Source organism: Microcebus murinus, chromosome 6, assembly GCF_040939455.1.
Source record: "Microcebus murinus isolate Inina chromosome 6, M.murinus_Inina_mat1.0, whole genome shotgun sequence".
In the NCBI taxonomy this organism is placed as follows: Eukaryota; Metazoa; Chordata; class Mammalia; order Primates; family Cheirogaleidae; genus Microcebus; species Microcebus murinus.
In genome coordinates, this window is record NC_134109.1 from 108,646,609 (window position 1) to 108,662,410 (window position 15,802).

The following is a 15,802-nucleotide window of genomic DNA, read 5'->3' on the forward strand; positions in this document are numbered from 1 at the left end:
CCACGGCCAGGGGTCTCGTCCTGCAGCCAGCACAGGGCGGTGGTCGGCACGCGCCCCTCTCACACTGCAGGTGAAGGCCCCCTTCCCTCACCACCCGGGACAGGTACAGCAGTGGGGTTGGCCAAGCGCCACAGAACGCACACGCTTAAGCAGCACAAAGGAGTACACACTGAGCCTGGAACGGGACAAAAGTATTCCTGCATGAGGCGACGAGCCCAGCTCGAGCTAGGAGGGCTCCTTGTCTCTTGGTAAGGAAGCGATTCAGGCTCAAGGCCGCTTGTATAGGGCTGAGCAAGGGGCAGGAGACTCCACCCAGGAGGCCGCTTTCCCAGCAGATGGGATGAAGGTGGCATCGCTGGTGGGTGGCAGGGTCAGGATTTGAACTCGGGTTTTCCTGGCACCAAAGCCTGTGAGCTTTCTCACTGCACAGACTCTGCGCGTCTGAGGATAACAGGCCTTCCCCAGGCCCGCTCACGCCTGCCCTCCTCCCACACCACAGCCCCTTCAGCGCGTGGGTAGCCACATTCAGCAGGGGAAACATGGGCCAGGTGGCTTTCTCACTCCCAGGACTTCTTTAATGCAAACACCTAGAATAATATTTTAAAACCTGGGATTCTTGTGCCCTGAAAAATCCTCGTGTACAGAAACTTAAAGCAGGAAGCTGAATTCCCATGGGGAGGGGAAATGCACAAAGAAGAGTAACCGTGGTGATGGTGATGGAAAGCACTCAAGGGCAATTATGTAAATAAATAGACGTGGTAAGGACCATTCAGCCCTGGAACAAAACTGACACCTGCAAATCCCTTTAAGAATCTGAAAAAGAAGCGGGAGAGGGAGGCGAACCAAAGGCCTTTTTTGCATCTGCACAGGGTCCTGCAATTCTGTTTGAATATTAAGCCTTGTGTGGTTGCTGCGAGGCGTTTGTGGCATGACTAAAGTGCGTTGGCTGACTCGGAGAAGGAATGTTACCTGCAATTCCCAGGTAGGGAGCCAGAGGTTAAAGGAAGGTCAGTAGATGATCTGTGCCCTCCAAGTTCACTTGAGAAGCCACGTTGGATTTAGTACTCAGATTTTTCCAACTCGACCTGATCCTCAGCTTCTCAGGGAGAAATTGCAGTTAATTCTCAATTGTCTATGTGGTTAATGTGGAGCAACACAGGCACAGAGAATCTCAGATGAGGAGTGATGCCAGGCCAGGCCCCCTGCTCTGGACATTCGCTTTGGAAACCTCTTGGGAACCTCAGAAGGAAGCCTCCCTGACGTGGGCAAGGCCCAATCAAAGCCACCGCCTCTTGCTCCAGGAAGCCCCAGGGGCAGAGATCAAAGGAAAGAGGCTCTTTCCTAGCTTGGGATGGGGTGGGGGGAGGAAGGCGATAATGAGGCCTCCTGCAGTGCCACCTGCTAGCAGAACTGGAACAGCAAATGAGACAATGGATTGTGTCCACTGAAAACTTGCTTATGGACGCTGATTCATTATGTTAATAAGGATGGTGAAAGCCAGAGGTTGACTGTATTCTGATTTCATGGCTGGGGAATCTGTGGCTCACAAGAGGGGAACATCCAAATTTGAGGTCAGAGTCCACATTCCAACACTGAGCTCCAGTTCCAATTTGGTTCCTCTAATTGCTATCATCGCCTAATGACTAGGACGATTTACAGCCAGATGGGACCTCAGTAGAAATGCAAGCAAAGCTTAAGGTGGAGAACAGGGATGCTGGAGCCAAGCGAGCTAACTCCTTAGATCCATGCAACAAATACTTAGCACCTGCCAAGTGCCATGGCAGCAGGGTTGGCATGGGGTGGGGAGCACAAAAGAATCTGACATTGGCGCTGGCCTGAAGGAACTCAGGGTAAGTGGGGAGGTGGGGCATGCACCAGTCACTATAATACACATGGAGAGGGAAGTGAAATGAGATTTTAGAGAACTTCATTTATTCTCCCATTCAAGCTAATCATTCATCCAGTTACTCAGGCACCGTTTTAAATGCCCTGGATATAAAGATGAGTAAAACTGGCCTTCATCCCCAAAGCTACCATTCAAATACTGCCTCTGAGTCACTCGGGGAGATTTATCAAAGAACATTCCCCAGGCCCCCAGTCCAGGCATACTGATTCTGAATCTTTGCAGCTGGTACCCAAGAAATCTGAACCTTGGGTCCTGGGTGTTCTCCAGGTACGAGTACTGATCTGGTAGGATAACCAGCTGAGAGTCCAGAGGCAGAGCTGGAGGGGGCAGAAAGGCTCCCTGGCCCACCTCTGCCAGGAAGCCCACCCTGGCCAGTGCAGCCCACTCTGATCCCACGAGCTCTGAACCCAACCTGCACTGCACGTGCTGCAATTTTTCCGAGTGACTAGAAGGTTTAGTCCCTCGGCTCCTATGTGAGTCTTACCTCTGAAGGTGGGTGCTCCCATGTTCCAAGGCCATTGTGACCAGGGTTCCAGAGGCCTTGTGACACACAGCTGGCTCCTGTGGGAGGTCAGAAGAGGCCCAGTTCCTCATGGAAATGCAACTCATCTCCTGATCAAGCATCACTAGGGCTCCAAGATAGTTCGAGTCAGAGGCTGCTTTGAAGGCAGCTAGCAGGGGCCATGACCACCTTGTCTCCGGAAAACAGCCTCTCTGCTAGACAGTCAGCCTCCTTCATCCTGGTGCGTGTTCGTCATCAGCTTGTGCTGCCCTCCCCAACCTCTGGTTCCCATGTGGGCAGTTGTCCCCTGCTGGCTTGGAAAGGCTAGAACCCTGAGCTGGCATAAAAGGAGGAACAGGGGCAGTTGTACCTTGGTCTTACCATCAGTGGCAGCCACAGGACTGAGAAACCCAAGTCCCCCAGATGTGTTATTCTAACTTCCTTGAGTTTTAGGTTTGCAAGTTCAACCCTGAAGATGCTGATAAATTGTCTTTGGTGCTTTTGCCAACAATTTTGGTATGCTGCCACCAGGTGGCAGTAGTGCTTTGTTAGTAAGTGGTTCTAAGCTCGGTTAATAAGACATCTATTTGTTAGAGTCAGCCTCAGTCATAAAAATGTTCCACATGGTATTTTTCCAAAATCATAATAACTAATTACAATGAACTTAACCGATCTCAAGTTTCATTAATCATAGTGATTAAGAGAGTGATACACAAAAATGCAAAATGGGCACCTCTCTCCCTGAATCTTAAATGTTATTGCTTTATTGCAGATTATCACCAGGCCTCGATTTAAATTCTCTTGATATCTTTGTCATTTCTCTGAACTTAGAGAATGCTAATAATAAAATAAACTGTCACATAGCATTTATCATGTACAACGACTCTTCTAAATGCTTTATTTAGTCATTCATTATCACAACCCTGTGAGATGAATGATGCTATTATCCTCATTTTATAAGTCAGAAGATCGAGACACAGAGATTTAGAAACTTGCTTATTGCCACACAGCTAGTAAGTGGCAAAGCTGGTGGATGTTCAGACCCAGGCAGGTGGGCGGTGAAGTCCACCCACATCAGCGTGGGGGTCCGGGTGTGCCCCAAGTGTGCCCCCCAAACCTGCAGTGTTAGCGCCCAATGGGGCCTTGTAAGAGATGCAGATCCCTGGGCCAGATCTTCTGAACCGGAAACTTAAGATGGGTCCCAGAGATGTGTTTTCTTGAAAGTCAGCCCTCCAGATGATTCTGATGCAGAGCTAACTTTGAGAACCACTGTTTAAATCATTTTCTTAGTCACTGTCTATGCTGATGACACCCTCACACACACCCAGGTTGGCAATGATTGCTGATAGGGGAGCCCTCGTTGTGTTTGGGGGTATGTCTTGCTCTCGGGTGGACTGGAGCAGGAAAACATGCTGAGAGCCTTCAGCGGGGTCAACGACCTTCCCCAGGTGCTACTGGAGGCTCTGTAACTATGTGTGTTCAGAGAAACTTGGCGTCAAAACCCTCTAAAAAGTTTACTTATCCTCCATTGATTTTCCTATTTTACTGGAAATACTAGAGAAATCCCTGACCCAATGATGTGGAGCCAAGGTGAGGTGGGGAGATGCACTCCTGAAGACAAAGCCTCTGGAAGCAGGAAACCTTAGAGACACTTAGGGCTCCCGCTTCTGGTCCCCTCTCCAGGGCAAGCCTGGCCAAACTTTCTCCAGGTTTGCTGACAGAGAGTGTTAGCCTGCCTAGACTTACCCTAAAGGTGGGAGGACGTTTCCAAAGTGCTCTACCCAGGAGACTAGGACAGTTGCTGCCACAGAGCTGAAAGGCGTTCTGAGCTACACAGCTCTTCCTCCTGGATTACCAAGTCACTGTACCCAGAGCGTGGGGAAGGGTGTCAATAGGTTGGTGGAGCAAAGAATGGAGAAAGATGGGAGGATGGAGGTGGATTTGAGAGGCTATTGGGTTGACAATCTCCATCACTGTGAAGGACCCCAGATACAGGTGCTCTGATTTCTGGCATCACCAGGTGGTATGGATGGACTGGAAGAAGTGAGGGAGGGGGCTTCCAAGGGGAAATTTTCCTCTTGGCCTTCTGCAAGTCAACGGGCTGCTCGTTCTGATCCTTGGCTTCTCAGCAAGTGCCTTAGATATTCCTGTGGGCGGCCCGTAGTTTGCCTAGGTTTGGAGAGATACAGGGAATTGGTGGGTGTACAGGAATGGAGTTTCCCAGAAGGAAGAGGTGGTGACTTTTTATAAACAAATTCAACCATGGCAAAGTAGGCAGATGGCCAATTGTTGCAGGTAGAGGTTTAGTAATGCAAATTCTCTGAGTACTCAACAGATGCTTTTGTGATGTTTCTAATTATTTCTGTCTTCTTATGTTGATGCCATATCTTTTATTATGGTGTGCTGTGCATATTACTTTAATTTCAGTATGTCTCCCTTTCACTGTATTTGACTATTTTTATATCTTTGTTCATCATTTATTTTTAAATCATTGCATAGTATTTTATTTTAAGGAATACCTTTTGTTTACAGCTTGTGTAAGGTACATATTTTTTATTCAAACTGAAAATCCTTGCCTTTTAATGAGTGAATGAGCATAGGCTGGGAGAATATGGAGCAGCCAGAGTGTCGGAGACCCGGCTCCGATGACAGGGACAGTGCCTACGTAGGCGGGGCTTGGCCTTGGCGCTCGCTCTGCTTCTCAAGATTAGGCTAATGCTGAGCTTTTTTATACCTTCTTGGGTCCTTATATTCCATTTTGGTTCAGAAGACAGGGCATGTGTGAGCTACTAAAGAATGTGTTTCTCAATTCATCCCCATCAAACATGCAGTTAGTGGAAATGATCCCAATTTGGGGCCCACGGGCTCCTATGTTTAGTTCCTAGCACTGTTCTGCCGTCTGATACTGTCCTAAGCGTATGGTCGGTGGAGTAGCAGCATCACCCATCGCCGGAGCTTGTAAGAAACCCATCGTCTTGGGCCCCACCCAAAACTTCTGAATCAGAAACTGTACTTTAGGAAGATCCTTCAGTAATTTGTATGCACATTTAATTTTGAGTCACGCATGTACATATTCAAGTGCACGGTCAATGGGAAGTTGGTACTATGTAGAGCAGACGTGCCCGGTCGGCTCGTCCATCAGCACATCTTTATGTTTGCAATGCGGAGTCCAAGATACTCTTCTCTCCAGTATCAGGGGATATGCCAGGAAGAGAGGAATCTTCTTCTATTCCAACAGGAACCCTAACTTCTAGTTATCATACTGTGAACATTTTGAATGATTTTGCACGCAGTGTACTCACCTCCCTCCCACACACACACATGCACACACACACATGCACACACACATGCACACACACACATGCACACACACACATGCACACACCCCTTATCTAAAACAGAAACCGGCCAGGTATGGTGGCTCACGCCTGTAATCCTAGCACTCTGAGAGGCTGAGGCAGAAGGATGGCTTGAGGTCAGGAGTTCAAGACCAGCCTGAGCAAGAGTGAGACCCCATCTCTACTAAAAATAGAAAAAATTACCCAGGCATGGTGGCGCACAACTGTAGTTCTAGCTACTCGGGAGGCTGAGGCAGGAGGATCGCTTGAGCCCAGGAGTGTGAGGCTGCTGTGAGCTAGGCTGACGCCACGGCACTCTAGTCCAGGCAACAGAGTGAGAGTCTATCTCAATAAATAAGATAAAATAAAACAGAAACCATTCCTTGTAATGAACTGTTTTACATCTCCAAGAAAGATAAAATGGAGCTCATAAATGTGTTTAATTGGTGCTTATTTTATATTTTCTGTTATCAAGGCAGCATACATAATTATAGAAAATTCTGGAAGTATAAGAAAAAGGTAAAAAGTGCTAATTCACTTATCACTCAAAGATAATCACTGTTGTTTTTAATGGATTGTTTTTGGTATTTTTTTTCAAACAATTTTTGTAGTGGTTAATGCACTATGTGTATTCGAGTTTATATTGTGTAATTTTTACACAGATGACAGACAGCCCGTAGAGGCGCACAGTGTGTGTGCTGTGCGAGTGCCGCAGCTTACAGTACATAGAGAGCTTGCTGAGCACACAGTTTTGTATCCAGCCTTTTCTGTTGACATTTGTATTTTTCCAGATTATTCATTTCTTATAAACATCCATTTATATGCCTCCCTCTGTTCCATTGAGTATATAAACCACAGTTTACTTAACTATTCCCTTATTGCAGAACATTTAGAGTGTTTGCATTTTTCATGTTGGTAAGTAATGTGCAATGAAAATTATTTCGGGTGCAGAAATTTTTCTATATATTCTCAGTAATTTCCTCAGGATAGATTTCTAGAAATGAGGCGGGTGGTGAGCTTTGATTCATATCGCAAAGTCCAGAGCACATTATTTAAAAATCACACTCAAAAGCCAAAAGCTCCTAAGAGAGAGCTGGACCGGTTGGTTGTCTTTGCCAGGTGAAGAGAAAACCAGCCATTGACAAGACAGAATGGAATAGCTTCTTTGACGAGAACGGCCATCTGGCCAAGTCGAGGGACTTCATTTGTGTTAGCATCCTGGAAAGGGTACGGTCCCCAAGCTGCCCATGGCCTTGCCCTGGAACCAGGGCGTGGATGGGCAGGGGCAGGCCAGGCGCTGGGCAAAGCCCTTTTGGCGGCATCGAGAGGGCATGACCCCAACTTCCACCCCGCCCCAGGGTCTGCACCCCCTGGTGAGGACGGAAGCCTGGAAGTTCCTCACGGGCTACTACTCATGGCAGAGCTCCCAGGATGAGCGGCTCACCGTGGACAGCACGCGGAGGTAGAACATTCCAGATCCTCTGTCAGGGGAGTGTGGGTGGTGCTGCAGGGCCAGGTGGTGCCCACCCAGCCTGCAGATTCAGTCTCCTTCCCCTACACAGACTCTCACTCCAAGAGAGAAACCCTGACCCGGCCCAGTGCCCTCTCCCCTAGCCTTACCGTCTGCCCTGATCCCCCAGCCCTCATTCCCACCCTTCCCTGGGGCCTGTGCCTTCCCTGTCTCCCACCCACTTCCCATCCCCCGCCCCACCTCCGCCCTGACCCCATGGCTGAGCTGCCTCCTGGGTCTAGCCACCCACCCCTGCCCACGCCAAGCACCTCCTCCTTGTGCCAGGGGCAGATGTATGAAGCCCAGTCTGGGCTGCTGGTGTCCTGAAGTGGTGAAACTGGTGACATTTCAAATAGCACATCCTCTCTTCCAAGGCCTTCCTGATCCTGGCTCCCCCCAGTCCCAGCACCTGACATTCCAACCACACTGACTGCCCGACTCCACCCTTGCTCAGCCCCCTCCCCGACCCCTGCCCCAGCACAGACCACATTTGTACTCCCCTCTGCCCACAAAGGCCTCCCCCTCATCTGCCTATCAAACTCCACCCTTCCTTCAAGGCCCAGGTCAGACAGTACACCTCCTTCAAGCAGCCCTCCCAGATCTTCCAAGGGAGCCAGGAGGAGGGCTTTGGTTCGGTAGATAACACACAGCACTTAAACTTGGGCTGTCTTGGATTTGGAAGCTGGGTTCAAATTTCAGCACTGTCATTTACACCCTGGTTGAACTTGCCTATGAACTTCGCCGCTGAAGTCTCAGTCGCCTCCTTCATAAAGTGGAGGCAACAATACGTTTCACGGAGTGGTAGTGAGGACTGGACTAGAAAATATAGGTGAGCACCTTGCACAGGTGAGGCATGAGGGCTTCCATGATTTGATGAATGTTTCCTTTCTGAAGCCAGAGGCCCTTGAGCGGCGCTCTCTCGTGACCCTGGGCACGTGGTCCAGCAGCGGTGACACTGGAGCACGTGTCTTCTCTGCCGGGCCAAGAGCAAACGAGGCCAGGGGCTGCCCGGTCCCCTTTGCCCTGGGCCCTCTCCAGGCCCTGCCCGTCGTGTGAGGGCCCACACGCTGGCTGGGGCAGACGGACCGCCCTGTGGGACATCTTCCTCTTGGAGGCGTTCGCCTGCGCTGGACTCGCCGGTCCGGGAAGCGGGAGCAGGGAGAGGGTGGGGAAGAGACGCGCACGCGGCGGCCAGGGCGTGAGCCAGCGCAGCAGGGGCTGCGAGGCCTGAGCGCCCGCCGGAGCTCACCACTAGCGGCTATCTGAGACAGCCTAACGAAGTCCCACAGACCGCGTGGCTCTCAACAGAACTGTGTCCTCTCAGTTCTGGAGGCCAGAAGCCCCAAGTCAGGGACTGGCTCCCTCCGAAGGCCCCGGGGAGGAGAACCCTTCCTGCCTTGCAGCCCTGGTGGTTTCGGTGTCCTCGGCTTGCAGCTGCATCACTCTGACCTCTGCCTCTGTGACCACAGGGCCCTCTCCTCTCTCTGTGTCTCGTATAAGGACACTTGTCATTGGATTTCAGGTCCCCCTGGAAAATCCAGGATGATCCCATCCTGAGATCTTTAACTTAATCACACCTGCAAAGACCCTTTTCCACAGATAGTCACATTTGCAGGTTCCAGGGGTAAGATCTGGACGTACGTTTGTGGAGGCCACCACTCAGCCAGCCACACCTGCTAACCACATTCTGGCGATGGGCACGAAACACTGCCTCACCCAGTCCTCCCAATATGCGACGCAGCTGCCAGTACTAGCTGTGGAGAGGAGACTGAAGCTTAGCGATGGGAAGCGACACCCTGAGCTTAACCCCAGTTGCAGACACCCAGTTATTAAGTTGCGGAGCCGGGATTCGGGCACAGCGGTTGGACTCCAGAGCCACGGGGGGTTAAGCCGTTTCCAATCTGCACTCCAGGGACACCGTAGAGAGTGGGCAGGGCGAGCTGGCAGGGGCACAGCTGGGCAAGGCTGCTGTCCCGTATCTCCAGTGACCTTGGCAGCTGCCGCTGCTCAGAGTTCTCCCCAGCTCGCCAGAAGGTGCGGGCCACCCCGTTCAGCCTCAATCCTGTTCTCACAGGAAGAACTATGAGGCCTTATGCCAGATGTACGAGAAGATTCAACCCCTTCTGGAAAACCTGCACCAGAACTTCATAGAGACTCGGAATAATATCAGTGAGCACCGTCGTGAGGGGGGAGGCCGGGCAGAGGGGAGGCTTAGAGCCATCCCTGCCCCCTCCGCAGCCATTTGCAGGGAGGGGTGGGTCCCCGGGTCCTGGAAGCTGCTTTGACTTGTGCCTGGAGTTTTGCCAGCTAAACCTTGGTCGATCCACCCTCCAGTCTCCCAGGTGTCCCAGATGCCCAGTGCCATGTTGCCCTGGGCACATGATGCTCCTGCTGCTTGGTTTACCTCTCTTCTTCCCTTGGCCTTGAATTAGGTTGGATTTGAACTGGATAGAGATGAAGCTGGTGGGGGCTGGGGTAGACATTCCTGGCAGAGGGTATGTCCTGGTCAAAGATTTGGAAGTGGGAAGAGCCCCAGACAGCTCAGGGTGTGGTGGGAGCTGAGCCTGGGGGAGGGCCTCTGCACCTTCCGCAGCCCACTGGGCAGGATGTGCCAGGGCCTGCCCTCTCACCCTCCACCTTCTGTTGTGCTGCCTGCCTGCCCCTCCCCCAACCCAGCGCACGACATTCAGAAACTCTATGACAAAGACCCCCTGGGCAATGTCCTCATCGACAAGAAGAGGCTGGAGAAGATCTTACTGCTGAGCTATGTCTGCAACACCCAGGCAGGTGAGCCGGAGGGCTGGGCACCCCTGGCAGCCTCCACTGCTCAGTCCTCTCCTGGGACCTGGCCCAGCCTTGGCCCAGGGCCCACGCCCGCTCACCCGGCCCCTCTCCGCTGCAGAGTACCAGCAGGGCTTCCACGAGATGGTGATGCTCTTCCAGCTGATGGTGGAGCATGACCACGAGACCTTCTGGCTCTTCCAGTTCTTCTTGCAGAAAATGGTGAGGCCCAGGCCTGAGCTCGGGCGCAAGGCCCCTCCTTCCCCACACGACCCTTGAGGTGGGCAGGCATTGCCAGCCCCAGCACCCTCAGCCCGAAACAACTCCCTGGGTCACATAGGAGACTGGGAGAGCAACACTGGCCCAGCGGGGCGTGTCATGGGGGGCAGGGGCGGCAGGTATTAGAGCTGAGAAGGGGGGTGGAGCGATGCTCTGGTCCAGCTCTCACCAAACTGGGGACGAGCATGGCTGGCCAGGCCCAGTGATGTCATCTCTCCTGGCACTCCCTTCCCCAGTCACAGCTCCTCCCTGCAAACCCGCCCTGCTCCCGAACCTCACGCGCGGTCCTGCGTCTCACTGCTCTCCCACACAGCCAGGCACACCAGGGACTGGGTGGTCCCCAGGTGCGCCCACACTGTCCAGGCCGAGGGGTTTGAAGGCCTTGCTCTCTGGAACTCCCTCCCTGGACAGCCTTTGCTCCTGATGTGCGAGAGCCTGCCAGACCCTGCCGCACCCTCCGTCCACACAGGCACAGGCGCGGATGCACGCAGCGTGCACACACACACGCACGCACACGCTCACACACCTGGGCTCGAGCGGAGACACGGGCCCAGCCCAGAGCCAGGGCCTCCAGAGTTGGAGGTGGGGGCAGTGGGGCTGACTCTTCCAGTGCCTTCGAGCCGAGGGGGCTCGGTTTCCCTCCCTCCCACCCTCGTGCAGGAGCACAGCTGTGTCATCAACATCGGGGTGGGCAAGAACCTCGACACGCTCAACAACCTCATCACCTTCCTGGACCCCGTGTTTGCTGAGCACCTTAGTGAGTGGGCCCCACCTCCTGCCACCCCGCAACCAGGACAGGCAAGGGAGGGGGCAGGACCCCACCATGGCAGTGGTCCCCAGTCGCTTGATCACCTGGATGGTGGAGGGGCAAGGAGGGTTCACGTGGATGGGGTAGGAGTCTGGACAGTCAAAATCGACCCCAAATAGTCTCCAGGAGCAGCTGGGAGAGCGACAGCCAGGCTTTCTGCATTTCCAAGTGTTTTGCCGCTCTGCTGTTGGCGCTGTCTGTGTGCCTTCGCTTCATCCTGTCTTTTGCCCTGACCGTGGCCTTGGCTCCTCTCCCCACAGAAGGGAAGGGCGCCGGGGCCGTGCAGTCCCTCTTCCCTTGGTTCTGCCTCTGCTTCCAGCGTGCCTTCAAGTCCTTCGACGACGTCTGGCGGCTCTGGGAGGTGAGGCGCTCAGCTGGGGACAACTGGGGTAGGCAGGAAGTGCTCCGTGCCTCTCCCATTGCTCCTGGCTTTGGCTGGAGCTCAGCAGCTTGGGGCTTTATTAGGCCGGCAACCCTGCTCCCACCTTGCTGGAGGAAGCTGGAGTGTCAGTTGGTCAATCCGTTCAAGGAATGCAAAGGCCTGCTGGCTGCGCCTTCTGCAGGGCAGCCGCACAGAAGGGCCCCTGGGCCCTGTGCCGGCACAAGCTCCCTCCTCCCTGCCCGCCCGCCTCTCTCTGCTCTCCCTTCCCTAGCTGCCCTGCCTTGGCCTCCTCTCCCACCAGACGGCTGGCTCCTGTGGAGCCCTCTCGTAGGAGGTGGGACCCCAGGGACACCTGTAGTCCTCTGACCACAGTCCCCTGGGCCATCGGCAGATGAGCCCCATGAGGACCACCCCCACCACCCACCTCCGCCCTGCCCTGCCCAGTGGCCTGCGGATCTAGCCCAGCCATCAGCCTGGCATTCAGTGCCCCACAAGTCGGCTCCCGCCTGCCTCACCCCTGCCTCCTGGCCTACTGGTCTCCCTGCCCAAGTCCATGCCACCCCGGGCTTTTGATGACGCCCTTGGATTGTTGAATTTCCTTCCACTCTTGCTTTGCCAAAACTCCACTCAAATGCTACAGACAGTTTCCCAGTCTGTCCCCCTGACCCCCGTTTTTCCCTCCCTGACATCTAATTAATTCCCTGAAAGCTTTATCTCTGAATTCTCCATCTCTAGCCAGCACGATGCCTAGGGTACCTGTGAGCACTTGTCTGAGTGAGTGAATGGGTGAATGAATGAATGAGCAAGGCAGCAGAGGGTCCGAGAATGGCCGACCCGGGCATGTGGCGGGTGGGCACCTCAGCATCCTGAGGCACCTGCAGTCCAGGCCACAGGGCCCAGGCTGAGCCCCGCGGCCTGCAGGTTCTGCTGACAGGGAAGCCCTGCAGGAACTTCCAGGTGCTGGTGGCCTACAGCCTGCTGCAGATGGTGCGGGAGCAGGTGCTGCAGGAGAGCATGAGCGGCGACGACATCCTCCTGGTGAGAGCCCGGGCAAGCCGCCCTGCCCAGCCCACGCCCACAGGAAGACCAGGCTCGTGGGGTGCTGGGCTTCAGTACCCCGCCCGGACAGGAGGAGCCGCGGGGGCTCACGTGCCAAGCACTGTGCCGAGGCCTTTAGCAGCTCGCTTGCTTCAGCCTCATGACAAGCCTGACACGGAGGGGCTGTGATGAGCATCGCCACCTCTGGTTAGCTTGCGAGGAAACTGAGGCTTCGTAGCCGTTGGGCTCTGTGGCCCCGCAGTTGAGTCCGTGGACCTGGGGTACTCCTGTGGCAAAAAGACTGGGAGCTTTCCAACAGTTTCAAAAAGCAGCTGAAGTCTTTGTTCAAAACCAGTTTCAGGTGGCTCCTCAATTATAAACCAAGCCCTCCTTGGAAGCCCCTGAGATACTTGGTGGAACCCCCTAGAGCCTACTATGAGAGACACATTTACCAGCCCCCAAAAATATAAAATTTCAGGCACTGCACCAGGTGGGCTGGGGAGAGATCGGGCGGCCCCAGTGACGGCTGTGAGCAGCAGCCGTCTTCCCCTGGTGCTGCAGGCAGCTGCCTGTGCTCAAGAGCCCCCATCCAGCCACCCCCCCCCGCCCTGGCACAGGCCTGCAACAAGCTCATCGACCTCGATGCTGACGAGCTGATCTCCGCTGCCTGCATGGTGTATGCTGAGCTCATCCAGAAGGACGTGAGTCGACCAGTGTTCCTCCTCCTCCTCCTCCTCCTCCTTCTCCAAGAAGCCTCCCCTGATCTCCAAGCCCAGCCCCTGGCAAGCACATTCAACTTCAGAGACAGTTTGTGCCACGTTCTCTGCCACCAGTCCATAGATGTCGCTCTGTGTGGTCTTCTCGCCGTCTGCGCGGGTAGCTCCCACCTCCCTAAGCAGGCTGCGCTTCCAGAAGGCACGACCCTCATCCCCTGTGCCCTGCGTCCATGCCAGTGGGTCTGGGCATGGGCCGGGGCACGCAGGGGCTCGGGTGAATGTCACCGGAACTGAAGACTGAAAGCGACAGACCAGTGTCTGTCCACCGCACAGCTGCGGAACTCTCCTCTTCCCTAGGTCCCTCGGCCATTAAAGGATTTCTTTCTCTGAGGACGCCGACACCCACGGTGGACTGACGCCCTCAGCGGACGGGGTGAAGGTGGCTCTTCAGCCGTGAAGTCAGCGTCAAGTCCGAGGGGGCGCTGGCGTGGGGGCAGTCGGCACGGCTGCAGCATAAACAGGCGTCTGCAGTGCGGTGTGCGTGGGCAGTGTGTCTCCCTCGGCCGGCGTGGGGCGGGCGTGCGCGGCCGAGACAGGCCGCCGGGGACGAGAGGCTGGCTGCAGAGAGGCACGCTCTGCGGCCACAGAGAGGGCCCGCAGCTCCTCCCGGCTGAGGTTTCCAAGGCTGCGGCAGTCCATATCTGGCAGCAAAAGGTTAAGAGAAGAGCCAACTTTGAGAGCCTTCCAGACTCGTGGGAAGATGAAATTGAACATATCTAATAAGGCTTAGTTAGTACCTGCCCCGGTTGTGCCCCAGCCCCCGCTCCCTGTATCCCACATGCCAATCACACAATTGTCCTCCCAGAGCTTCCTTGCTGGGCTGTGGAATAGTCCAGCCTGGAAGGAAGGAATCTCTGACAAGCAGGCCAGTCCCTCCTGGTTTCAAAGCCTCCTTCATCATTGCACCTTCATCTCTCAGCCGGCAAATGTGTCCTCAAGCTAAGCTGTGTTTTTCAGCCATGTTCAATCTCTCCAGGAAATGCAGTCCTTGCCCTTGCCCAGGCAGTCATTGTCTCCCTGGGCCAGGGCCGTCCCACCTGCTCCCCTAGGCCATGCCACAGCCCAGGCCCCTGGCCCTCCTGCCCCATGCTCCCGGGCCTCTTGGAGGGGTGACCTGGGCGCAGACGTGAAGACGGGCCAGACGGGGCTGAGCGGGCAGAGAGCTGGAGGCTGGCTGGGAGCCTGCAGAACTGCTGAGCAGCGCATACACGTGCACGCACACGCACACGCACAACCCTGCTAAGTGGCTCCGTGTCTTCAGGGAGGCGAGTGTGGGCAGGGGGGACCCGTTGGCTTTGCTCTGGGCTCGTTCCTGGGGGTAAGGCATAACCTCCCTCCTCACTCTTCAGCCAACCACCCCTCCCACTGCTCCCATCCTGTCACTCTCAGTGACCATCACTCGAAAAGCACTGTGTCCCCAATTAGTGTCTGGTCTCCTCCCCTCAAGTGTCAATCCCCCATCCACGGCCAGCTCTGAGTCTCCGCTTCTGTGTCTGGGCAGAAGCTGAAGGAGGGGACCCGTCCCGTGGCCGCAGACCTAGTGTTTGCTGGGCCAGACACACAAGGTAAATTCATATATTAATACTGCTCTTCTCCTCGGCTTTATGTTCCTAAGACAGTTTGTTTAAATAAGGATTCCTGCATGCAATACAGTTCTCCAAGAATGAAACTGTGTTTGCATTTTGCCAAAGAACCAGAGAACCAGAGTAAAAGGCATCTTGCTGAGCTAACCTTGGCCGTGGGAAGAGAAAAGTCAACAGAAACAATAGATATGCATTTTCTAATGGTTCTTTTGGCCTGGCAGCATTAATTGACCTATGAGTTTTGGCTGGGACATACACACAATGCCAAATATCTATTTCCAAACTAAAAAATGTAAGAACTCACCCTCTTAAGGCCAATTGTTTCCAAACCTGTTTTCAAAAATCACTGGAGCCCCATTATTACACAGCCTTTCCAGGAGCCAGTGGATGAAATTGGGGTGAGGATCCCAGAGCCCTCCCCCTGTGGCCCCTTTCTGTCCCCCTCCTTGAACCTCACATCATTCCCTGTGGTGCCTCCAAGAACCCTCTGGCCTACTAGAGGGCATGTTTGAAAGTCTCTGTTAGGCCTTAAGGATGAGGCAGATCAAGTGCTGACACTGAATTGAGCCAGGTTCAGACAAACCCCAGGTGGTCACATGGTGGAAATGAAGGTCTTAGAAGCAGCGGGCTCTCAGTTCATCTGCAGCACTACCAGCCATGGGGATATAGAGCAGGGTCTTCCCACTACACTGCTGTGCATATCCCAAAGCCAGTGTGGGCTTCTCAGTTTGCCACTCAAATAGCAGTGTTACTTTTCTCTAGCAGGGCCCATTCCAGAGACAGAGCTACAGGAAGCATTGAAATCATAGGGCCTAAGTTTGCTTTATGGCAGGGACTGTGCTGGTTTAAATAGCTTTTTTCAGGACACATTTATTGAGTACTCTGTTCAGACTGCTATA

General features: G+C 54.1%; 1 protein-coding gene across 1 annotated transcript; it reads left to right on the forward strand.

Annotated features, from left to right (window-relative positions):
- Window positions 1–2,446: 2,446 nt before the first annotated feature.
- On the forward strand, window positions 2,447–13,793 carry TBC1D21 (TBC1 domain family member 21). Its single transcript, XM_012748271.3, has 11 exons — window positions 2,447–2,649; window positions 6,866–6,973; window positions 7,105–7,208; window positions 9,331–9,425; window positions 9,933–10,043; window positions 10,159–10,259; window positions 10,977–11,073; window positions 11,385–11,485; window positions 12,428–12,544; window positions 13,162–13,245; window positions 13,618–13,793. Exons 1-11 carry the CDS (start codon window positions 2,590–2,592, stop codon window positions 13,648–13,650), a joined length of 1,011 nt encoding a protein of 336 aa, XP_012603725.1. The 5' UTR covers window positions 2,447–2,589; the 3' UTR covers window positions 13,651–13,793.
- Window positions 13,794–15,802: the final 2,009 nt, after the last annotated feature.

Excerpts from the sequence above, each read along its gene's own strand:
- TBC1D21 (XM_012748271.3), top strand. The coding sequence starts at position 2,590 with ATGACCACCTTGTCTCCGGAAAACAGCCTCTCTGCTAGACAGTCAGCC. Across the intron at positions 7,209-9,330 it reads ACCGTGGACAGCACGCGGAG|GAAGAACTATGAGGCCTTAT; the intron begins GTAGAACATTCC and ends CTGTTCTCACAG. Across the intron at positions 10,260-10,976 it reads AGTTCTTCTTGCAGAAAATG|GAGCACAGCTGTGTCATCAA; the intron begins GTGAGGCCCAGG and ends ACCCTCGTGCAG.